The sequence below is a fragment of the Ambystoma mexicanum genome, chromosome 4p (assembly GCF_040938575.1).
Source record: "Ambystoma mexicanum isolate Mex_15411 chromosome 4p, UKY_AmexF1_1, whole genome shotgun sequence".
Classification (NCBI taxonomy): domain Eukaryota; kingdom Metazoa; phylum Chordata; class Amphibia; order Caudata; family Ambystomatidae; genus Ambystoma; species Ambystoma mexicanum.
In genome coordinates, this window is record NC_090927.1 from 518,733,820 (window position 1) to 518,759,835 (window position 26,016).

Below are 26,016 nucleotides of genomic sequence, written 5' to 3' on the forward strand. Positions count from 1 at the left end.
TGGAGTGTGCTGGCCTAAACATTCCTTTCCGAAAGGAATACTAAGAAGACAAGAATTCCTTTACTCTCATGGACAATGTAACAACTGAAAGAATATTAACAGTCTTCAAAGTTGCTTTACCTATCTGTGACATGGGTTAGCACTGGACATTGCTTTCCCTCACTATGATGTAAGGGTTCTTTCTAGTTGAGTTTATCTTTGTAATGGGTTTGTGTTACGCTCACCTGGCTCCCACAGGGGTGTCAGTCGGACCCGGACAGCTGTGGTCTCCACCCACGTGATTCGTAGTGCAGCGATGACTGACTGGATCTCCCCTCCTAATCTTGTCTGCTTAACCCGTAGAAATATTCTCCTGCAAGTGGAGAGATGGATTTAGCCACTTGTGGATTCAAGTATTGGCACCCCCAGAGTCCTCCCCAACTAATCGCCTTCGAAATGCCCTCACAGCAATCTCACCTTATATTCTTGAAAGATGAGCTCTCCATCCTGCGTGGATTTGCAGGGGCGCGTCGATTCCAGTTACTTCACTGGTTTGAAGGCTCGGGAGAGTTCCGGAGAGTATTGACTCTGAGGTTCCTGGTGAGGACCAGTAAGTATTAAGTTCATAGTGTTCAATATGTCCGATGTTCACTCTTGTTCCCCCCTTCCTTTCTTGTCTTGCAGCTGGCTCGTGAAAAGATGCTCTTGTGGCAGCTGGTGGCGCTCAGGTAAGAGTCTGTATTACCCGCCCCTGTCCGGTAAATGTTGCACGAGGAAAACGTGTTGTTTTGTCTCTCTTTACAGATGCAGCACGTGAAAATATGGAGAGTCACAAAAGGATGCCTCCGGTGGTAAATCAGGTAAGTCTATGGTGGTAAGAATTATATTTGTTGGTTCCCTCGGCTCACCTTGTGGTTTTCTTTTGTCTCCTAGGTGCCGAAGTTCAGCGAAGAAATGATGGAGGCAGCGCCGACCCGAAGGATGCTGTGAAGACTGGTGAGTATGGGGCGGCGCTGCAGCTGGAGGTGCGGCGCGTGCAGAAATGATGTTTTTTACAGGTCCGGCGACAAGATGGATCCAGAATCAGGTGTGGAATAGAAATAAGTTTGTTTTCTAACCTTGTCCCTTTCTTTCCTCTTTGTTTTAGGAGCTCCGGATTCGAGGCGGGCGTGGCAGAAGACTGGATGCAGGCTGCAGGCACGGTGAGTGTTACGCTGCTGGATGCAGAATAACACGAAGCGTGTGTTGCTGGTCGGGTGTGTTTTAAATAGCCTCAAACGTAGTCCCAGGTAAGAAGTCCCTAGAACCACATCTGAGTAAAAAATAGTCCCTTTAGAAAAATATTCCCTTTCAGGCTTCATGTTGGATTAGAGTATTTTGCAGCATGGTCTGCCTGAGGTAAGTAATGACTATGAGCCTGGCGCCTTAGGCGCCAGGATTGATTCCTACTATGAGACTGGCGCCTAAGGTGCCAGGACTGAACCTAGATAGCCCCTAGCCGGGGCTGCTGAGGTTTTACTAAATGTCTAGATACCTGCTCCCGGGGCTGATGGGCTTGGTCCGGATGCCTGGGGGTAGGCTTCATGACAGTTTGTAAAAGCGTTGCTATCTTGGTTTAACAACACGGCAGTGACAAAGTTGTTCTGCAGATGGCAAGTCAGTTTCACTTTGTGAATAAATGAAAGTCTTGTTTATTTGAGAAAAGCACTTTTGGGACATCACACTTTAACTCTGCCATGTAGGGAAATTGAACTGCATTTACGCTTTGCAGTTTAACACGCTGGCAGCACTCTCACCTTATGATTGTAGGTTGGTATTTACCCTCTAGTCCTTGATGAAAGAAGATACAGTTACTTGATCCATAAAATCCTGGCATCACGGCTACTCTGTGGGGCTACTGTGGTGACACATCAATTCCTTTGATCCTCGTCGCCAGTGAAATAATTCTTCTCACACAATAGGGCTGTGAAGAATATTTATTTACATGGACTTAAGATCTGCAATATTCCCCACCGGCCTTGTCCAGAGCTCCTTTCAACTGACTGGATAAACACTGACATTCTCATTCCACCCATGTCAGTTCCACATTCCACATATTAAATATACAACAGTTCCAGTAGCATCACAGGATGCTACAGAGGGGCATCTCTCCTTGATCAGAGGGCCCTTTCCCATACCCTGATTGGTCCGGATGCCTCATTCCCTGCTTATATTTGTCTATTTCATTGGTTAAACTCTCCCACTTCTATCTCTCTGTCCTTATTTCCTGTTAGTATTCAGAGAGCTGATTTTTTAACACTGTCACCAAGGTCTGGCTACTTTTGAGCACCCTGTTCTGAGCCACCAATCAATCCTTTACTTTCCATTTTCCATCTTGAAGTGCTTCATATTCTCTCTGAGAGTCTTGTATTATGTGCGCATATTCAAGGCGCTTTTCTTTCAAGAGACCAAGTTCTTTGTCTTGAGCTTCTCTACAATGTGCTGCCTGTGATAGATCAACTTCTGCTTGCTTGAAATGCTCCATAAGCTCTATACTCTCTTCCCTAATTCTGGTTAGTTCCTGAGAACCTGACTGGCCCTTTCCTGAATCCATTTTCAACTGATTTACTTTTTGTAATAGGACACTGTTGTCCTGATTCAAGAGGTATTTTTACTTGATCAGTCGCATTTTCTGTTGTTTCAAGTACTTACATTTTGGTGCATCTGATCAAAGTCATTTTGGGAGTCAACCCCTTTTATAACTAACTGACTGGTTTTGCTTATTCACTCATTTATCATCTGTTTAAAGGCCACAATCCCATCCAACAATGCCCTACTGTAAGTAGTTTGATCATTCTCCTTAGGGTGCCGTGTGCTCAAATTTTCCATACACTCTTTTTGGGCTGCTGGCAATGCAGCAAACTCTATTTCTTGCTCTGCACTGGTCTGTAGGTGGGTTCTAGCTCATTTGAGTTGCTCATCAAGATTCTGGGCCTGATCCAGGTCTCCAGTCTGATTCAGCATTCTTGCCTCTTTATTTTGCAATCGCTCTTCAACTAATTGCAAATGGAAATAGAAGTGAGCTGTAAGTTCTGAATCTGTTCCTCCCAAATATTTTGGGTCATGTAGAATTCTGTTAAAGCTTGGTGTAAAATACCATTATTCTGTCAAACGTGCTTACTGATGTAATTTCTTGTACCATTCTAGTTTGCCAGCTCCCATCTTCATTCTCTGGCCACTCACCATGAATAAATAACTTAGCTAGGAGATGCTTCCTGGCATCTTTAAAATGTTAATTCAGGTGGGTGGAACCACCCTTCGCATCATGTCAACCATATAACTCCGAGGGCCTATCGACAGTGAGGGGCTGGGCCTTGGGGAGGAGAGTACCATCAAGGTCCAATGAAAATTCAGAACTAATAAGCTGGCACCTCCTCGTTTTAAAATTTCAGAGCTGTGGTGTACATGTAAACGGGCCTTGCACAATGGGAAAGGGGAGAATTGCCTAAAAATAATCTGGGAGGAAGTTGCCTGATACCATCTGAGTGGAATGATTCAAACCAGCTGCAGAATTAACCTTGCCTGGAAGACAGCAATTGGGAAAGACTAAAAGGTGACTAGGCCCTATGACCAAAGAGAGCCTAAGAGAGGGGTGAAGGCAGGAGGGTGGTGACTGAACCTGGAGTAACTGTTTGACCAGACCTCGGTGTTCCCCTGAACACGCAGTCTTGATGGCTTTCCATAGCACCAAAAACGGAGATTTACAATGCAAGTAGCTTGTCCAACAGAACCAAGTGTGGGGATTTGTTTGATATGATACCTTCCCCTTAGTTAATGGGTGGAGCAGGTTTATGGAAGTAGATTCTTAGCATATTTGATCAATAATAATTCAATTACTTCCACTATACCGAAATACCACGGGGTGATTTTGTTAACATTTGAAATTAACAAATGTCGTTGCCAGTGTACTTTAAAAACTATACTCTCTTAATGTAATTGAAGGTATGAACAATCCGGAAAGAGACTGCACCCAATATTCAAAAGGTTGTTTTTATTGTATTTTCAAAGTGCCCCTTGGTGATGACACGAGCTTCGGTCTCCCTTAGACCTTTCTCAAATCAGGCTATTGATTAGTCATAGCACCATAAGTATTAACAAAAACAATGGGTTGTGTACCACAAAAAAATATATATATAATATTCACACATAATTACATATAAAGGAGTCCAAGCAAACAATTGCAAACGAAAATATTGAACCGAAATCATGACAATTGCAAATGTATGAAAATAAAATTGCAAAAGAGAATTGAAAAAATTAAAAGCCAGACAAAAAGAGGGATTGGGGAAAGGGTTGTAATAAAAGGGTAATTTTTGCAAAAAATGAATACAAAAAACACTTGTTAGACAAAGTATTGAATCATTGCTATGAAAACAAGAATTGAAATCACTGATACACTCACAGTTACTATTGCAGTAGTTTTACCTTGTATTGCTCTAGTGCCCCTATTTCTTATGGAATAGTACTACCGCAATAACCGGGTTTGATCCCTACAGTTATAAAAAATTGACAATGTAGATCGTTGCTACAGCAGTAGTTGGTCATATCCTATAATTATCATGCATTAATTATTTTTAACATAGTTCATTAGTACCCGAAATGGCTTACTCTCATTATTCTAAGTAAAAATACTCTCATTTGCAATAATGCTTGTGATGTTCCTCGTATGGAGCAGGAAACATGAAATAAAAGTAAGCGCACAGTGTCGTGCGAGTGAAACCCATAATGGTACCAGTAGCGGCTTGTTATCTCATTCGCATTAAGTATGCTCTAGGTAGAACCAATATGTTCACTGGGTACTGAATCATCTAAGCGTTAGGAATCTTGAGTGCGAAAATGCGTGTGAAGTGCCGCTTTCGCTACAAAGGAACTGGAGTGAAACTACGTGTGTCTTGCCGTGCGAGTGAAACACGTATTGAGGGTGAACAGGGCCGTGAATTCGTAGACGGTCTCTTACCTTTGATAATAGTAGCGCGTATGATCGCGTGCTGCACTGAATCTCGAGGGGGCGCCATTAAGCGTCCTCTATGTGTTTATATAGCGTTACCATGGGGATGCTCAAAATGAGTCAGTCATATTTCCCTGTCAAGTGCAATGTAATGCTGGCGGCCATGATAGAATGTAGTGTGCTACGTTGAATAATGCAGTTGGATCGATAACTCATAGAGTTATCTGCATCACAGAAGGTCGGTGTAGTGTGAAATTTACAATTGTATTATTTTAATTATTAGAAATTATCCATATTAATTAGAGAAGGCATTGTGTTGCGAGCGCATGCAATGGTAGCGCGTCGTTAATTTTTTATACCTGTAGGGATGTAACCCGGTTGTTGTGGCGGTACTATTCCATAAGAAATAGGGGCACTAGAGCAATACAAGGTAAAACTACTGCAATAGTAACTGTGAGTGCATCAGTGATTTCAATTTTTGTTTCCATAGCAATGATTCAATACTTTGTCTAACAAGTGTTTTTTGTATTCATTTTTTGCAAAAATGACCCTTTTATTACCACCCTTTCCCCAATGCCTCTTTTTGTCTGGCTTTTAATTTTTTCAATTCTCTTTTTCTATTTTATTTTCATACATTTGCAATTGTCATGATTTCGGTTCAATATTTTCATTTGCAATTGTTTGCTTGGACTCCTTTATATGTAATTATGTGTGAATATTATTATTATTTTTTTGTGGTACACAACCCATTGTTTTTGTTAATACTTATGGTGCTATGACTAATCAATAGCCCTGATTTGAGAAAAGTCTAAGGGAGACTGAAACACGTGTCATCACCAAGGGGTACTTTGAAAATACAATAAAAACAAACGTTTGAATATTGGGCACAGTCTCTTTCCGGATTTTTCATACCTTTACTTTATCAAATGGGTTCTCCTTGGCTTAACCCACTTTCCGGTGAGACGCGACCTTTTGAAATCTATTGAATTTCGTTTGAATCAAATATCCAATTCCAACTATGTTGATGTCGCCATGTTAGACCAAACCGCTCTAGCCAAGATTGTTTGAAGATTCTTAATGTAATTGGCAACACTTATTTTTCTTGTCAACCCCAGACTTCCCTAAAGGAAAGGGGTGTCTTTGTCTAAAAACGAAATTCCTGTCACCATTCCTCAGACTTGGTCTTTAAGCCACATCCTACAAAAACATTCCTACATCCCTACAAAAACGACAGCCTCTGAAAGAGGCAACTAACTGATTTCTTACACCCATTAATTCCATAGTCGGTAAAAGGTTACACCGAAGCCTCATAAAAGAAGTTTTCCAATAGACGCTCGAAAACTGTAATAGATAATGAAGCAGTTGATTACATCTTTTTTCTTCATAACGCAAATGGCAAAACATCTTGTATTCGTTTTTCGACTTGGAGGTATTAATCCAGTCATTAATCCATACCTTTGTTTTTACATTGATAGGATTTGAAATTAGATACTCTTCAGCTGCATTAATATTGGTCAATAAATTTAAACAACATTGGATCCAGCGATTTAAGTTTGGAGAGGAGCCTAGACTAACTAGAATTGATAAGTCGAAATAAAGAGAATTAGGGAGAGGAGTCAAAATGTTAGCGTATAAAGAGAGTGTTCCACTCCACCATTGCCTGTATGGAAATAAGGGCGGATTGAAATCTAATTACATCAACAGGGACTCCTTGGGGTAGATGTAAAAAGTGATGTCATAACTTGCCCTCTACCCTCGACCAAGGAAACTTGGGAGCTTGAAATTCTGCTGTATGTAACAAGGCCTGGATAATTGTAGCCTTGAAAAATTATGGTGGGAGCAGGGATAATGTCCCATACTTACGGTTCAATTTGCCCATTTGGGGTACAAAAACATTAATGCAAGGTGTCAAACCTTTGACATCTTTGGTGCTGTGATACTTTTGCTTGATTATAAAAATCGAGATCTTTACAGGTATCTACCAACTCTAATTCACAATTATTAAGATATTATTTAAAGGTTTTTGAACTATGTGGTAGCTTTTTTATTGGTAGCAATCAATATTTTTTAATAATTTATTTTGTGTGGATTCATTTCAAGATCCAAGTCCTGGGAGGCCACTTAAGTCCATGGAACTGTAAGCGGCTTGGCAGGTGAGTTTACTGATTCAGTGCCAGGTGACACTCTCCAGAAGCTTGTAAATTGAGAGGTATGGTTGCTCCCACTATGAATTGTGCATAGCCAGGGTGTTTAATGAATCTTCTGGTTGTTCTACATCTGATCACAACAGGGTGCTTCAAAGTTACCACCCCTGTGCTCCTGTTTGAACCTGCCTGATGCTGGCTACAGAACCCATGAGCAAACCTATACTACCCAAGGATGACTCAGCCAGCAATCCACAGAATGCATCCAAACGCAGAGGCGCAATGCCCCTGAGTGAGGGAGGCCATATTAGGCATTTTATCCCTTGCAATGGTGACTGAAAGGGTGTGGGGAACTTCCTCCCCAGCATAATGGCCCATGTCCACTGCAGCCAGGGGTCTTTTACAGAACCTTCTCTATATATTAAGGGCGGGGGGGGGGTGGTTTGTCAACAAATAGCGCTGCGAGGATGTAACGCATCCCATCACTGTTTAAGGACAAGGGAAAAGATGGGTAGGGCTCAGAGTGACAAATAATTCAACACGCGCTCCGCTCTATTTGTAAATGTCTTGTATGCACCACAAGGAGGCATAAGTAAGTAAACCTACGGCTACCATGCTGGATTTGTGTCGGAACTCGGAACCGCAGCAGTGAGCATTAGCACGGCGACAACCTTGTTCACGAAAAGGAGCTTACCCATTTCCAAGAAATCCTTACATTAGAGATGTATTTAAAGTGGGTAGGAGTGTGAAACTGCGGTAGCAATTGCATAGTTTACTTTAAAAGTATTGCAATTATGTTTTCATTTAAATATAACTGAGGCATTGACACTTGTGGTATATCAGAGTGTCCTGAACGCTCGGTGTCTGCTGCTCACGCTCCAACTCCATTATTGTCTTCTCATCACTTTCTAAATTGGCTGCCCCAGGGTGATCCCGAAATGCGAGGGGGCTGCTGCCAGGCGCCGGTTCCCCACTCTGGCAGATTTGGACGGAGGGGAAGTGCCCGGGATCCCAGCTCCTCGCCCGGCCTGCCCCCGGCTCCTCCCCTCCACCGCGACCCCGCGCGTCACGGCCCCTGCCCTCAGGCTGGGAAAGCCTCTGCTGCAGCCGGAGCGGCCAGAGGAAGTGCCGCGGCTCCAGTCCCACAGCTGCCTGCACGCCGTGACTGCCGCTGCCCGCCCGCCCGACTCCGGTCTCCCGCCACTCGCCATGACGGGGAGGCCCCTCTTCTGGCAGCTCGTGGCCGCAGCGGCGCTGCTGCTGGCCCTCCTCCCGCCGCCGGCCGCCTCCTGCCCCAGCCGCTGCCTGTGCTTCCGCACCACGGTGCGCTGCATGCACCTCATGCTGGAGACGCTGCCCGCCGTCGCCCCGCAGACCACCATCCTGTAAGTTACTGCGCCGCCGGGCTGCCAGGGTGGGGGTCCTGTGCACCATGACTTGCTTTTAAAGTTAAGCTGCCGAACTCCAGGTCACATTCTCACTCCAAATATGAATCTAAAAACTTTTGCAAAGAGACGCAACAGAGCCATTCCATTGCCCAGCTATCACGGGGCGCCGTTTTCCCCCTGGAGCAGCCCTTTTGTGTTTTACAGTGTGTTACTTTCACCTAGGTCCCTCCCGTTTCCTGTGACGGTTCCGTGCCCCACGGCTGGGCTGCCCCGCGACTGGGCTGCCCCGCCGCCCGCGGCGTACAGTGCATGGTTTGCCGCTGACTGCGCCAGCGCTCTGCCTTGTCTGCAGCATCTGGCAGCGTTGCGGCTTCCCCGTCCCGTTCTTTGTTGGACTCCGCCTAGAGGGAATGATGCGAGCGCTTGGGGTGGATGCAGGCTGCTTGGTGCTTTTAAGTTCACTTTTCTGCAACATCTGCACTTTGTCATGCGAGCCTTGCTTGCTCCGGGAATTCAGCGCTGCTGCAACATATGCAGATGTTTCACCCGGTTCACGCAAAGCGCCGTGCTCCTGCCGCAAGCAAACGTTGCTTAAAAACCGAGGAATGAATGTGAACGTATCACTCCGTATTCTGCTTTTCGGTATTTCGTGATTTGAATTCGGACACTATCGTGCTTTTGTCCCAATATTATATTTTGGATCTGAGGCGATGAGGTTGTGGTCGCTCTTGCTTAAGTGATTAGTGTCCACACGATATTTACAACAAAAACACCAAACCTTCCTGCTCACATGAACCAGAGTCCCCTTTCTAGTCCAGTAGAGAAAAAGAAACCGGCTGGATTTTATTATATATATATATACAGAAACATTAGTTGGATTACAGGCACTGGGCAGTCTGAGTAAATCAGAAGTTTGGTGATATTTTGAGCTTGCTTGTTGGTTTTTGGGTTTTGACAAGTGGGGTTGGGTCAGGGGGCTTCACCGATTTATCCAGAGTATTTAATTATTTGTAAGCGCCCCTTGCCAAAAAAAAGTGGCGGTAGCCCCCTATTGCACTTCTGCGTGAGTTCCGATAGCCATGGCTCAGGGCGCTGTCTGACAATGGACCGCATTATATGTGCAGTCGGTGCCATGGCCTCTGTTCTTCCAGTCAGAGGAACACATCCAGACAGAACTAGTCTAGACGTCTTCAAATGCCCAAATAGCCAAGATAAGGATGAACGCTGCTCCCACAGTGTCAATCTACGTTAGCCCACATGAAAAGTAGATTACAATCGACCCCCCTCTCCATCCCCCGCGCCACACAGTCAGAAAGATGGCAGATAACTAGCCAACCCTGCCCTTAGAAAAACGCCGGTCTTGAAATATGAATTGGCAGCGGGCCAGGCCTCTACAGATGTTTGGTCTTTGCTCCCAGATGTTGCTCTCGGGCTCAGTGCACGTATATCACGGGCATAGCGAAATAAGAGTGTGCAGTGGATTTGTAATTACGCGAACAAGCAATGGAGAGAGCCCCGCAGACGCCGTCCGTGGTGTGCAAGAGTCGCGGCTTTGTGTAATTTGGGGGACGGTCTAGCCCTTCTTCTGGACTGAAGCGGCGTCTATTGGCGCGCGCCTTGGCTCTTACAAATCGCTTCCTTTGCTTGTCAGGTATCGTGTTTCTGCCAGCTGGCGGCGCCGAGTTCTGCCGGCCAGTAATGCCCCGCCTACAGGACCACTGCCACGCTTTTGTCAATGACAAAGGGCCGTTTTCGATGACCTCTTTTGTTTTCCTATTATTAAAGAGAGCATTTTTGGCGCAGCACCTACGAGGTTTATTGTCCGTGGACTGTGACACCAGACGAAACCCGTTGCTTCTACAAACCACCTGAGTGGCCCTGATGGCGCGCATGTTGCCCACATACAGCTCTTCGCAGTCAACGTTGTTTCCTTTAGTTCAGCAATGGTTGAAGCCATCCATGGAACGTTTCCCTGTGGGATTGTGCCATTATGACACGGTTCCATGAATCGGGCCCGATGTTTCGCATGACACTCCACTTTTATAGGGCTTCCTCCCCTTTTGTGGGTACAGCAAGGACTTGAAATCCATTGTGTGTGTCCGACCAACATGTTGCTCGGACCTGGCCGTGAAATCCAAAGAATAGACTTCTCCTCAGGACACATTAGTGCAAAGAACACGTTTTGTGAGCATATTCTACATGTTTGTTTCCATGGTAATGTCTAGCCAACTGTTTGCACCCATTCATATAAACCAACTAATGTCTTTGGCTCAGAACTTTTCTGGTGAATAACGTCACTTGGTACAACACTTCATCACTCGTATTTCAGGGTCAAAGGTCACTCGTACTTCTACAGAATTGATTCATAGCCAGTCCTACAGTTAAGAGTTGGACATCTGCCCCTTCTAGTGTAGAGCTCTGTTGACTTCTTCCGAAGGCCCTCTTGTGACAAAGTCACCAGATCTATCTTTGTAAAGGTAGAACATTGCATTGAAAAGCCCCACAATGCAAAGCAGGCTTACCCTATACATTTGGAATTCCTCTTCCCGTGATTGTTATTGTGGATTTGCTATTGAAGAGAATAGGCCAAATGTCCTATTCGTAATGTCTACCAGATTGCCAAGATCCCCGTTTCATCTTCAGCCTTATTTGTGTTTTCATTTCTCTGGTTAGCACCTATCCTACATTCTCCAGGAATCAGACTCATGCCGTTCCATACCAATGAGGTCCTGTTGTCTAGATTAGACACTGCTGTTTTTCCCACCTGGAATGCATGCTATATTTTCGGGCAGGAGGTGGTTGAGTGGATGGATTGTGGTGTGAGATAAAGCACAGTTACCAAAACTTTGATATTGGAAGAAGTGATGCATGCCACATCCGTCCTATACATCTGCCGACAGCTTAATAAAATGTAATCGAAATAATTACAATATCTCGCATAAAATCAAATCTGCAAAGGAAAATATTAACCTATAATACAGGCATCTACAAGCTACAGCTCCCTAGATGGGTTGGACTGCATTTCCCATCAGTCCTATGCAAAATAAGTAACAGTGAGGGGGTCATGCTAGTGGTAGTGCAATGCATCAGCTAAGCTGCAGTCTCTAGACTCCTGTGACAACATAAAGTATTGATTAAATATTTATTTTTTAATTTATATGGCACGCTAATCCCGAGGGCATCAAGGCGCTCTTACAGAACCAGTTAAACATAAGTAATGTTAACACAGAAGAAAAGTGTTCGGGCGTTTGCATGCTAAAATTAGGCGAACAAACATGTTTTCAGGGCCCTTCTGAATGCTAATTCTCTATGTTGTATTGTTAAATTACATGTCACAGCTCGATGCTATCGCACACAAGGAAAATGCTCAGATCGAAAAATGCTCTGATAATAAAATGTAATGATCTAATCAAACGTATTGTTACATGGTTGGGGTTACAAACGGGTCTCGGATATCAGACACTTACAAAGCAGAAGCTACTTCTGGGGAACAAGAAGATATTGCATAGACTTTGCGAATACTAACTATAACTTGTCCCTTTATATTTAATCTATTACTTTAAATGCCTTGTTGCGGTGTGCTCTCCCTCCTTTATACACATTCCCAAACGCACAGAGTTAATGTCACATAGGTAGGTACGTTTGTAAGGCACTTGTTGTCATGGTAGATGTTGGTTTCAAGCTAACCATGTTATGAGCAGAAGCTACATGGCTCCTAGCATTTTCAAACTCTGTGCTGCAGCTCAAAGTTGTCACAAACAAGGAAAACACAAACTGAATAGAAACATTAACAGATCTTACCACCTCAAGTAACAATAACTTGGTCTCGCTTATCCTACCAATCCACAACAATTGCCGCTCATGAATATACTGCTTTAGTTGGGATGTAATGCCTCTGCATCCCAGAGCTGATTAATGTTATGGATTAGGAGCATTGTTATTCTATTCAATTTAGCTGCACTTTAGTGCATCACAAATGTGGGGACAAAAGCGTACCAAGCAGCGCAGAAACAAAATAAGTTCTTCAACTTTTCTCCTAATTTAGGATTCTGGGAATACATTTGAGAAGTTAGCTCATTTGATATCTGCCGGACAAAACACCTACTTGAACTCTATTGTTAGTAAATATTGAATCCACAAACCTCCAGGATGAGTGGTCTGTGCTGTCAATGGGCTAAACATAATGAGAAATCTAAAGTATGCTGTGGAAAACTGTGCGGTATACGTTGGATAACATGGAAGCTTTGACAAGGTGCAATGTTGCCTGAAATACTTCAGTTTATTTGCCAATACATTTTGATTGCCTATTGCCTTGATTTTAAAACCCGAAGTTTGCATACCTATTTTTATTCAAATGTAAGTATTATTATGAAGTTGATGAGTACATTTTCAGACCCGCACCTCAGGATTTCCTGCTTTTTAAATGTATTTATTTTTGTTCCCCTCTCCCATGTGCACGTTCGCACTAGCTCCTCAACACCTGGGCCATCACATCGCCCCTCGCGGCTCCTAACTTGCTAGGCGCCGCCTGCCCCTCTCATCAACCCGGTTCAGCTGTACCCCCCTCCTCTGTTCCCCTCTGTATCCTATTCTCCGCTGTAAATCTGTTCTGTTATCTCTGAGAAACACTCTGTTATGCATCTGCACTGTTGTATACCTCTGTAAAGCGCTCTGTTGCTTCTTGAAGCTAGGTGTTAGGAAAGATTACATTTTCCCTCCATATTATGGACCCCCAAACATTTTGCTTTTGTTTGACTGACCTAGCCTGACCTTTTCCCATGGAGCACAGCCTTCAGCTGCGCTCGCCTCGGCTTTTGTTAATTTGTTATGGGGAAACTGATACGTCCTTCAGACTGTCAGTACTGGGGAACTGTTTCCCTTTGTCTTTGACTATATTGCCATTTCTTGGTAACTTTTTTATCTGTGCAGCAAGTACCTGAAAAGTACTGCGCACAGGGGTCTTTTCATTTTATGGCCCCAGAACCAAGTTTGTTGGTAGTTATACAAGTATGCCTAGGACAAACTGATGTCAGCAGTTTACTTTAGTGGTATTTTTGCTTTTTTTTTTTTTTTACAAAACCATACCACGTCTCACGTTTAGTCTCAGACGGTGGCCAGTGCCGAAAATGGCTGTGCCACAAAGTCTTTTGTTCTGTCCTTTGGCCATCTTGTCTGTAGCCTTCACCCAGGTCGAGCCGACCTGGGACTTCCTTATTAGGGCATGCAGCCTCCTGCGAAAACTGCATATTTCGCGGGCTCCTGCATGCCATGTGTACTAGGGCCCAGGAAGAGGGGACTGTCTGGTCTCAATCCACGCTACTGGTGCCAGGATAAAAAAAATAGTCATTGGCGCCCCTCCATGAGAACGAATGTGGCACAAATGGCCTGTTCTATGGGATGGTACTCCCTCTAGAGGCCGCAGCCACATTTTAGCTCACTGTACCTTTCACAGATGGGAAATACCCATTTGCAAATCAGTCTTTGTCTCACCCACATGGACAGTTCAGCACCGAAATGCTGTAGCAATTCCTTTCTGAACAAGAGTACCAACAGCAACCCCATACACGTGTTTCAGCCTTGTTGGGCATCATCAGTGATGTGGAGCTGTGCGTCTTTGAGCACAGTGAGCAAGGGGTCCACGTCTGGATGACCCTAGGACACTTAGGGTAACTAAACCTAAGGCCCTTGAAAAAATTAAAAAAAATAGTCATAGGTGCCCCTCTGAGAACAAACGCAGCAAAAATGGCCTGTTCTATGGGATGGTACCCACTCTAGAGTCTGCAGCCACATTTTAGCTCACTGTACCTTTCACAGATGGGAAATATCCATTTGCATATCAGTCTTTGTCCCACCCACATGAGCAGTCCAGCATGTCTGGTGTGCCTGAATGACTGAGACCACTGTGGGCCATGATTGGTCCACACCTGACGTGCATGCAAGGGAGTAGTCCTTCCATTGGTTATCCCAGATTTGAGCGTGGAATGATTCTTGGATAAGAGGAGGGACTCTGCATCCATTCCAGGTCAATCAACTGAAGTTCACTCTGAACTACAGAAAGAGCTAAGTATCCTGAAACATTGAAGCACACCTGTGGTACCACCGGAAACGCACTGGAAGGATTGGCACCCTGAGCTCACTGCTATCCTGTCAGACCCCTGCTCTTGTCATCGATCCTGAAGGTTTGCAAGGGCACTTCAACCCTTTGGAGTAGGGGGAACAACTGCTCATGGCACCTCCTGATTACTCGCCAAAAGAGCCTTCTCAGAAAGTTTTCCTGGGCTGTCCAGTGAACTGACCAACTATACCCTGGGGTATCGCATAGGAGCGCCACCATAACGAGTTGACACTCGAGACTTGGGGGAATTGTTAAATTGTGGTCCTCGGCCCTCTCCCGCCAAATTTCATAGTCCTAGCACCTCTGGGTCCCGAACAAAGGGGGTGTGCCACGCCGCAAGCCTTTGTGATTCCTTCTTCACTACGTTGTGGCAGTCACTGTAGGTGCTTTGCCTATCTTCCCTCCTGTGTCCCGAAGCCTGCTGCATTGGAATTTTCTTCCTCTCTTCTTCGTCAGCTGAGAAAAGGCTACTGTCCCATCACAGATGATCGTCCTGTCCCGCAGCCGGTGAAAGCTGGATTGCAGAGTAACTGCGAACCTACAAGTGACCTCAACTAAACTGGCAAAGTTTGGTCCAACCTGTGCCAAGAGGCAGTGAGTACTTGCTTCACTTACCGGTGGCCCTTGGCTGGGCTAACCTGCACTCCCTAGCTATTCCCGAACGTCAAAAGTCGCTTTACATGCAAGGGTAGATCCTCCTCGAATAAAGGGACCTTATTCTTCATCACCTCAAGCCCCTTCCTGAACTGCTAAAGCCCACTTAAGCGATACCATTTTCGCTCTTGGTCACGACACACGTTGTAAACGCACTGCTGTACTTTTCAGCGCAAGGCTTAAATTAGGGTTTGGATTCTGAAGATCGCCCAATGCAATACTTGTGTTAAGCCCCTTTCTCTTACAGGTTGTGGATGTGTTTTTTTCCCTGTCTTGCATTAGGCTAAAAGTAGTTGTACATATGTACATATGTAACTTCGTGATCCGCTTGTCTGGTAATTGTTTCTTATTACTGTGGTTATTAGTGTTTGATTATAAGGCCTATAATAAATGTATATGTATTTTTTATACACACCTGTCTAAGAGTAATCTGTGGCTCCTTACTGTGCGTGCTCATTGTGGACGTCCAATCACTCTCACCCCTCCTGAGACTTAGTCTTGACTGCCGCCAAGCTACCTTGATTGGTCTGGCTTGTCCAGAAGGTTCCACTGTTCCACTAAACTATGGTGGCCTCCTAAACTTCTGCCCACCAGGTTAGAGTTTAGAAATCATCTTGACATAAAGTCTGCACTCATTATATACAATAATAATAGCGTCTACAAAATGGCAGACACTTTAACAGAGCTTTCGCACAGATTCTCTTTCTACATCATGGATCAACTGATGAACACCAGGGCAACTCAGGATACTGCTGCAACAAGTCTGACAGAAAGCACTTGCCTGCCAGACCTTAAAACGTTTATACACTCTGTACAGCAGTGCAAAGAGAGGCATCAAACAAGATGCAGGTCAAAGTTACAGCCTAGACTTATTTTTCGGGCAATTCAGTAAGCTGCAAGCCTTTTATCTGAACTGAGATGCAGGAGAGGTTTTGTGGCCCTCTTCCTCTCTTTGGACTGTTACACATGTTTTATGGTGGTTGTATGTGTTCTTGTAGTGCATGATATTGGGTAGCTTTTGCCATTGGTCTGCCTTTGTTTTATTTTTTTAAATACTTTCTGAAACCACCAATTGTTAGCATGGGGGCAGCTGTGGTAAATGACAGAGACACACAAACACAGGTAAACTTTTCCGGAATCCCTGTCTGTGCATGGATTGGGTTTCTTTTATTGATTAGGTGACGCAGATCGTCACCTGACAGTGGTGACGTCCTACGTCACAACATCCCATCAAACCCCCTTCAACAAAATTACAAATGCATCACACCCTCAACCCCAACAAGAGTAGCACTGGACCAGTCCTTTGCTGTCCCTTACTCCAACACATAGTCTCAGAGCCTCTCTGGGGCCCTCCGCTTGGAGTTCTTGGGATATCAGGAGACTAGCTTTTCAAGGTCGCCCCCCATCGTCGACTCTTGGCCAGGACCCAGATCCTGGTGATTGCCCTCCTCCTGGCTTTCCTGTGTGGACACCTCCCTCTCCAGAGTGACGTTTGCTTCTTCTTCTGGTCCATCTCTGAGATGCCTGAAACCGCTGCTGTTTCTGGTAATAGCCTCCAGTTCCCTCACTGCTGGCAACTCTCAACGGAGCCGTGTCGCATTGTAGGTTCAGCTTGTGGGTGGGTGGCCATTCCCCTGTTTTCAGCCTGAACAGCAAGTTCTTCGGATTGTCTCCTTGGCATTGGCCCTGTCCTGCAGCCCACGACTCATCGCCTAGTCTGGGCTAGCTGGGAATTTACGACTACACCTTCCCTGCTGGTGATATACCTGTCCTTGTGTGTGGCGTTGTTCGGTAGGCCATGAAGAAGGATGGAATTGTGAGCCCCCGCATCTGCTCCTTGTCTACTGCTATCCAGAACGTCTTGTTGACCGTCTTCATAAACCACTTGACGTCCCCATTCGCCTGCAGCCACCAAGGAGTGATGCGCTGATGAGTGACCATGTAAAACTGCATGAACCGTGCAAACTCCGCTCTTGGAATGTGGGTCCGCTATCAGAGCGCATTGAGTCTGGGATCCTGTGTACTGCAAACAGTTTCACCGGGATTTGGATCACTGCTCCTGCCGCTGTGGTCTCCACAAACTGCACCATTGGGTATTGCGAAAAACTCGTCCAGGATGACCACAGGGTTTTGACTGTAACACCATCCTGAAATCCATGGTCCGCACCTTCCACGGCGCTGCAGCTCTCTCAGGAGGCGCAATTGGGGGTTCCTTGACCAGAAGCTTGGCTGCCTGACACCCCGCACACCGGCCTGCCTCCTCTACTTTCTGCCTCGGTTAAAATGGTATCCGACGGTGGCGTAGCACCACTGGCTCGACCCATTGGTCAATATGCAAATTAACCTCTTGCCCCTTGAGATCCCCTGCACTGCTGTAGAGGTGTTCAAACTTTTCCAGCAGGTAGGTGATGTCCATTTAATACAGTTGGAAAAGCAAATTGCACCGGTCCTAAGTTTTTTACCATTGCGTAGCTAACGTGTTGGTGGCCACTGGGGTGACTTATTATAATATGACAAATTCGTGGCTGGGCTAAAGTAGGTAACAAATTCCTTTTTTTTTTATTTAAAAAAAAAAAAAAAAACGTTATTTGTGATTGCTTGACATTACAGCAGAAACAGACTAACAGTAAACTACAGATTGCTCAACACAGTCGTAGAGCATAGGTAACTATACAGCTATAGGCGACACATTTAACAATAGACTTTGTATTATTCATTTAGCCTCTGGGGGGTGGGGGGATTCGGTTTAATAGTTCAGGCATATAGATGTTCACGCATCATCAGGCGAATCATCATTTCTGGATGCCTGGCCGTCCGTTCTAAGTAAATAAGAACGGAAGGGGGACCATATATCGGTAGGTTTACAGGCGGGTGGTTGCATGGCGGCCCAGCGCTCCTTGGTGTCCAAGGCCCAAGTGACAGCACAAAGCCATTGATCTATAGTAGGGCAAACGGGTCTCATCCACAGCAACAATATGCAGCGCACAGCCAGAATCATACACATCCCTTCCAGCTTCCTATACCCTCGTCGGAATCCAACAAACTCATGAAACAGACACATACTTGGGTCAGACATCAATGAATAATCCAGTATCTCAGCCACGCAGACCCCTTCCAAGAATGGCACAAGCTTCGGGCACGACCAAAGCATATGGAAGTACACAGCCGCGTCAGCCCGACATCTAGGACATAGCGGGGAGCGATCATTTGACATCAGGTGCAGTCTCGCAGGGGTATAGTGGTACCTGTCTAGGACCTTAAATTGGATCAATCGTAGTCTGGAGTAAAATGACACCGCCTATGGCCGCATGGTTCCTTTTATTCATTAGGTCATGTATGTCGTCACCTGACGGTGACGTTCTACGTTACAACACCAACGTGGTTTGCAGTATTTTCTAGAAGCTTTCTGACTGACTGATACAATTTCAATACTAATGCAGATCCTGTTATGTTTTACGGCCTCGGGGTGAGGTTCACATAACGAGGACCAATGACCAAGTGCTTTAGTTGAGATGTCATAGAGTCAACCACTTTTGTGTGATAATTGCAGCTTCCAGTTGCAAAAACATAAGGCGGTTATTTATTCTGGTAGGGCCTGAAAGAAGTGCTATGCTTTGGTGATTGTGGTCTGCTAACGCCTTTTATGGCTATTTAGCACTTATTTCATCGTACTTTCAGACAGATATTCTTATAAATATACTTGTAACATTTTCCTGCGGGACTTGCTGATATTTGCACTGACAAAGCCAATATTTTATCTAGGTTTTATAGTTTTAAAAATGTTTCCCTGCTAGTGATTGTCAATGAAAGTGCTGTCCCTTCTCATCAGTGTCCACCCTCAGCAAACACCCACGTGAACCTCCCTAGTACTCCACTGTTGCTACAAACACTCGCTCACAAAGGGCAGGGTACATACTATGTTGCATGCTACTTACTTATGTTACCACTTTACGATACCCAAGGAGAGGGTTTCAAGGTTGCCATTCTGTATTCAATCACAAGATGATCAGAAATGGAAGAACCCTCCTCACACTGCCCTGGGTCCTTTCGCCTTTTGCATTCAATATACAGGTTTCTGCAAAACGTCTAGGGCATGGATAATTACATTTTATACACCATGGTTTTTGGGCTTAAGCTGTAGCCAAAAACACAGGAGATATTCCAGGGTCCTAGTTCTCTGCTTACTTAGGGTGACGTTAAGTGAGAAAATGGACTCTTGTGGGTGACTGCCATTTATAGATATAAACATAAATCTAATCTACCTCTTTCATTAAGGAGCCAATAATGTTGGCACTTATGCATTCCAGTTTTCCATTCTTCTCCTCTACCTTGTTACATCTAACGATTCTCCGCTCTCACCTGTACATTCCAAACTCTAGCCGCTGGCTCCTCTATCTGTTGGCTTAACATACCCCGAGTCTCCTTGCAAAATGGGGACATTTTATAAACTCAATATGGTATAGCTCCTCCACGCTGCAAGGGCAAGAATCGGCACATCTTGAGACCATCTAGGACCATGCATTGGACACTTCTAGTACTACCTGACACTGCACTATAAAATAAGCCAATTCAGAAAATGCTGAGCTCTGCGTCAGAGCTTTTCATGGCCTCATTTCCGATCAGAAGTTCATCTCACTGTCGTCTGTGATTACACTTGTTGCTAGAATTTATTAGGAGTATTGTAATGCGCAACATGCAATAAACGGAACCACTTCAGAGCGGCAGGAGTGGGTAGGGTTAAACGGGAGAGGAAGAGTATACAAAAGAAGGAATGCATCGTAATGGAGTGAGCCTGGAGGCTAACTGTCCTGGAAGACATCCAGAGATTGTGTGCATTGTTAAGAGTTCTAGCAGATGTAGTAATCCAAGTCTAACTCTGCGAGTGCGGTATCAGGTGGCCTAGTAGATTTAGCAGACATTCAGTAAGAGGGAGAGCGCGTGGAAGGAGGCATATCAATCTGTGGCTCCCATGCTCGAGGAGGGGAACTTGTCAAAATGGGTGTAGAATGTCCCTTCCGTGGCTCTCCCATTCACCCAGGGCTGGAAGATAGATTCCAGCGTTAGTAAGAGCGGAGGGAGCGTGTCCACTCCCTCCCCATCAGCCTGCTACTCCAGGAAACTATGGCCGGGGAAAGCCTTTGCAAAGAAGTTTAGTTTTCAAATCTGTCATGAAATGTGTGTGCTTCTCCTGAAGATTCAGGGTGATTGGCAGTCTGTTCCACATCTTGGGTCCAACCACCCTTATTCAGGGACCTCCTTTCCAAACTTGTGTGAATCTTGGAACCCTCAGGAGGCCAGTGTTGGACTATCACAATCATATTCCCACCCTCTCTAGCCCATTATTTCTTGCCAATTGTCTGTTTACACCCCATATCCTCTCCATCTCGCTCATCTCTGCTCCTCCATTTGATCCTATGGCTATGGGCTGGATTACCTCTGGCAGGGGAACAGTGTACCGCCTTTCGGACACGCTTTGGCTTCATAACACCACCACAGTTGTGATGGGCACAGTATAAACACCTCATAGCAGAATGTAGCAGGCTTGCCTCAAATTCACGCATACAGTAATTTCAGCTGATCTATCATAACGGGTAAGGGGAGATGTAAGCAGACCTGGGATGGTGGAAGATGTCAAGTGAGAACTGAGTCTGCCCTGAGCAGCACCTGAAGAAATCTTAAGTAAGTGTTTACAGTGCTGGGTACCATAGAGTCATTTGTTGGCCCAGGCCAGCATGGGTAGTACATGTAACATGCAAACATCTCTGTAAATTGAATTCCCAGTGCTACCAGGGAGGAGTGAGTACTATGAACTTATGAGGTATACCGTTTTTAGTGATGTGCGTGACTGCTTTCTTTATCAAGCCATTGAGGATGTCAGATTCTGCCCAATACTTATTTTTGATGAAGATGAGTGGGTGGTGTTAACTGTACATCTGAATTGAAGATTACATGTGGTTATATGTCTTTGTCATGGTCATAGTGACAGCACATGTGTATAGTGACTAGGGCAAGTCATTTGTTTTAAAGTAGAAAAACACAGTGAGTTATTGTTGCCAAATGCTTAGTTTAAGGTGCATGGGGTCTGCCAAGTCTCCTGAAATCCATCTCACATATGGATTCTCTTCTTTTGATTCATAGTGTAGAGGAAATTCATGTATGGGTCTTTATGGAGTTGGTGAAGGCTTCATACATTTGTCTCTATTTTTTGTGATCTAGTCAAGGTAGTATATCCTGTATGGCCTCATCCATTCTAATTACTTAAGACCTTTGCAATCTGATGCAGCTGAAATGAACACTGGAATTCTGCAGTATATCAGGTTGCACTTATGTCTGGCTCTGTTCAGAATATTGTAGATGGTATGTCCAATATTTCACCAAGGTTATATAGGTTGGTTTTCATACAAGGAACTAGTATACACGCCTTTTTCAAGACCTGTCATTGTTTTTTTGAGACATAACAAACTAACATTGGGTTAAGCCCTGAAGCTCACAGGGGCATTTGAAGGCTTTTGGCACGGTTCCTGTTGTAAGTGAGAGGTTGACGTAGTATTCTGCCAGTGTTCTCTGGATTAGGATGGTTTTATAAACATCTGTTGGACACGAGTCTGCTGGAGAGAACACTCTATTGCTTTTGCTTACCAGGCTGTAGAATGTATCTCTCAATATCAGCATGAGGTAGTTTTGTGTGGTCAGCGGTCCCACTGTTGACTGGTTGAGATGATTAAAGGTGCTTTTTGGCTTCCTTTGTCTGATTTGTTAGTTGTTAGTGATTTTGTTCTTGAAGTGTTCGGCAAGATCATCGCATAGTTTTTGCACAGGAATTGGACCGTTGTTGCACAGGAATGGGTTTCTTTTCTCGTTTTTGATGATGAACATTTCTTTCTGGGCTTGATTTCTTTTTCAATCTGTGCATTGTATTTTGTCTTTTTAACTTTGAGTATTTCGGCATTGTATAATCTAATCTGTCTTTGGTATGCTATTTTCTTTTTCTTTTGGCCTTGCTCGTAGTTTTTCCTTCACTCTTCCAGTTTTCTTTTGGTCTTTTTAAGTGCTTTGAGATGGGGTGTGCACCATCTAGCCATTGTTTTCTTTAGTGAGGGGGTGAAAGGTTTTGTTGATGCAATGTCATTTAATGTCTCCGTTTTAGGATTGTGTCCATTCTTTCTTCTATGCTGGCTGCGTCTAGGATGGTGATTGATGGTTTTGTGGCTTCCAGTTTCGCATTTACGTCCACACTGTCAGTTGCTCTCCAATTCAAATTCAGAATGCGAGGGTTTTTGGGGAAGAGATCTGGTATCTTTGTTGACAGTTGGATCTGAAAGGGTATAATGAGGTGGTCGATCCAGAGGACTTGCATTGGAGGTGCAGTTGTGACCAGGTTTTTGTTGCTGAAGATTGTTTCTATTGTGTAGCCTGCTGTGTGTCGCTCCTTTCACCAGTTTTTGTAGATGCATGGTCGCTAGTTGATTACTGTTTTGGTGATTTGATGTTCTCTTCTTCGAACCATATGGTGAAGTCTCCAGGAAGGAACAAATGATTGTTTAATGGCCATGTTGGTGATGACCTCCACGAAGGTTAAGTCGTAGGTCAGTGGCCTGTAGACTAGTGGAAATGTTAGGTTGGTTTGAGGATCTAGGGATAGGTGTAGGATGAGTGTTTCACAGTTTGAGATGTTTAAAGGATAGTTCCGGGACTTTTTTTTTATTGTCCCTACGGTTCGGCCATGTGTTTTTAAGCATAAATCGGTAGATCGTAGAAAACTTTCCTATGGACCTTACCCGACTTTTCGTCCATTAACGCACTCGAAATCAGCCGCCATTTTCTGATAATCCTATCATTTCCCCCCCATCGACCTGGCTCACCTGCTTTTGCGGCACTAAATCAAATCCCCCGCCCCTGAAACAGACTTTATCAAAACATTCATATTCCCCGCCTCTATCCGTGACGTGACTGTGCTGCGTAGGCAAACGCGCCCAGGCGTCTTCTACGCGACTCCACACAGAACCCGGAAACCAACACAGATCAGCTCACAACACAGCGCGCCACAATTCGGAATATGAAACTGTACTTTTAAATCAAACCGCAAGATTGTAAATTTGGTAAAGTACATTTATTGGACATCAAATGTTTAGAGAATATTCAGCGATTTGCATTTTTCTTTGCTCTCGATCCAAAATAGTTCGTCTTGAGACAAGCGATGTTCGTGTGCAGTACACAGGGTGTTGGTTTACGATAAAATAAGCTCTTCGGTCGCACTGATAATCGCATGGCTGTTCCAACAACGAGGCACTAGGCCACCACAACGGTCTGTATGTTGCATCTAGCCGTTAGTACCGCGTAAGGGCATACTTGTACTTGGCGATCGTCCCATAAAATGGTCAGGGTGGTAACGTTGTTCACGCGGAGAAGCAACTGGCGGTTGTAAAAGCCATCCGCCGGTGTCTGGTACTCGTGACACATACAACAATGAAGGATGTACCTGTTTTAAAAACATAAAAAATGAAATTAGTCTCACCATCAGATCTTTATTAAAATTATTCATTTTATATATTAGGTCGGGAAATTATTTCATAGCTAGGACAGTGCAACTGGGTGTTATACGTCAAGGGGGGGCTGTAGGATACTGAGACAGTCCCCCAGTGCAGGGGTTGACAGGGAGGCAGTGCAGGTGGAGAGTGGAAGGGCCCAGGACCGAGGTCGCAGACAGTGGGCCAGTTGTAGCAGGGGAGAGGGAGAGGGAAAGCAGAAGCAAAGAGGAAGGTTTTGAGGTGCTTCCGTAAAAGGAGATGGTTCTCCTCAAGATAGTGCGCGGTACAAAACAATATGCCACATAGAACGAACAAGTACAACTTAACCCGTCTTTAAAGCTACTGTATAGTAATTAAATTGCGGTATAAACTCATCTAAAGAGTTACTTACATTATATTTGCATTTTCCATTGTGTCTGTGCGTAGGGCAGCCCCGAAATACCAATCCTTCTATGCCGACGTTATTTCTTCTAATGAACGAAGATTAAATGGCTTTCGTTTCTGAAATTATATTCATTATCGTTTCTTACGTTATTGGCCCACACCCCCAAAAAGAAGTCTTTCGGGATGGTCCCGGCCTGTCAAGGTCAAATAACAATAGAACCTTATACTGAGTCGTGGGCCATTCCGGCACCCGAGCAAAAAATCAAAGCAGCTGACCTTCACTTTGAACGAGCACACATTCCTAGTTAGCTGCATTCAGTGTAAGGCCATCTCACAGGACTCACAGAGCAATCACTTTTATTTACACAATACATAGCTACACATATTCAATGGGCCTGCGACATGAGGAGACTCGAGAGAACAGACAATCAAATTACAATCATTTAAACCGTGATGTGTATTTCTCAATGAGCTCTGCTTTAGGTGGACATGGAACAGAGGCAATGTTGGGTGGCAATGCAGTTGTCCCCTGCACAGGTTCGTTCACAACTCCATGTATGTGCCTATCTAGGACATCAACAATAAGTCTCTCAATAAACTCATATTGCATATCCTCAAACACTGGTTTGATCACCCATTGTTTACTTCTTTTAGTGAAGGCCTTATTGTAGCGAAGCGTCCCTAAAGTTCCGGTCGTCCTACTTTGTTGACGGCCAACATTATGGTTATGTGCCAAGACCGCTAGAAGAGTCCGATTTATCATGCCCTCCGTGCCAAAATGCAATCGTTTTGGCCTGTACTTTAGGCACATATTGTGGAACACCTCCAAATCTCCTGTGTGGCAGAATTCCGTGAGTCCCCTCAAATCTCTTGTTATAGTTTTATCAAATACAATCTTTTCAATGGCTTTGTGAGTGGGTGATGAAGGAATCAACCACTTCTTCTTCCGTGCCTCCTCTGTGGACAAATGGCCATGTTCACAATTGTGGAAATGTTGGTTTGTGGTCCAGCGGTGAACGTTGCTACAGTGTAGCATTACTGACCGCCATTTTTCCAGTAGAATTTCCAGCGACCCTCCACATGTTTTTGAGCTCCACCAAAGATGGTTGCTGATTGACTTGGACCACTGTGAAATACCTTGGATATCTTTTTTTTTACCTGCAGCCGACATTTTTTATTGATTGTTTTTGCAAGATGCCAAACGTCAAATTGGTGATTTATATTTTTGTACTCTTCTCTCATTGTCTTGGCAATTGAAACGTGTCTGTCCGTGGCTATCAGGTCGATCACCATTCCCCGCGATTGTAGTTCTTGCAATGATGCTACAAAGCCAACTTTCTCCATGGCCACTGAGGATGTACTTTGTGACACCTGCACGACCACCGAACTCACAATTTTCTTACTTTCCATGTCCTGAAAGTGGTAGGTGCAGTAATTGGCTGAAAATCCTGGGCTGTCGCACTGTCCATCACCGGCTAGCCTGAACCGTTTGCCCGCGAATGTACTATCAATAGACATTTTTTCCATTCTCCAAGCTTCGCTAATGGCTGGAAATAGATAATCGGTTTGGTATTTGTAGAACTGAGTTTTCGCAATGAAATGGATTCCCACAAACTGAAAGAAAGACTCTAACTTTTTAAAACTTGAACCACTAAAAAGTGCAGCCGCTGCACAAAGTAGATTGCCTGCTGGCAGTTGCCCCAGCATGGGTTGTGCAGACCATGAGAAAGGATGATATTTTGTACAGGTGGCATGTATTTTAAGGTTAGTGCCTCGAATTGCACGAGTCACATTAATCAATGGCTCCCCACATACTTCCCCACCAACCGAATGCCCA

At 44.6% G+C, this 26,016-nt stretch overlaps 1 protein-coding gene across 1 annotated transcript in view; it reads left to right on the forward strand.

The window, feature by feature from the left end:
• The first annotated feature begins 8,023 nt into the window (after positions 1–8,023).
• Positions 8,024–26,016, forward strand: part of PXDN (peroxidasin) — a 571,721-nt gene continuing 553,728 nt past the window's right edge. The window contains exon 1 of the mRNA XM_069606052.1: positions 8,024–8,495. Within this exon, the coding sequence (XP_069462153.1) occupies positions 8,320–8,495 (176 nt within the window). The 5' untranslated portion in view covers positions 8,024–8,319. The remainder of the gene's footprint in view (positions 8,496–26,016) is intronic.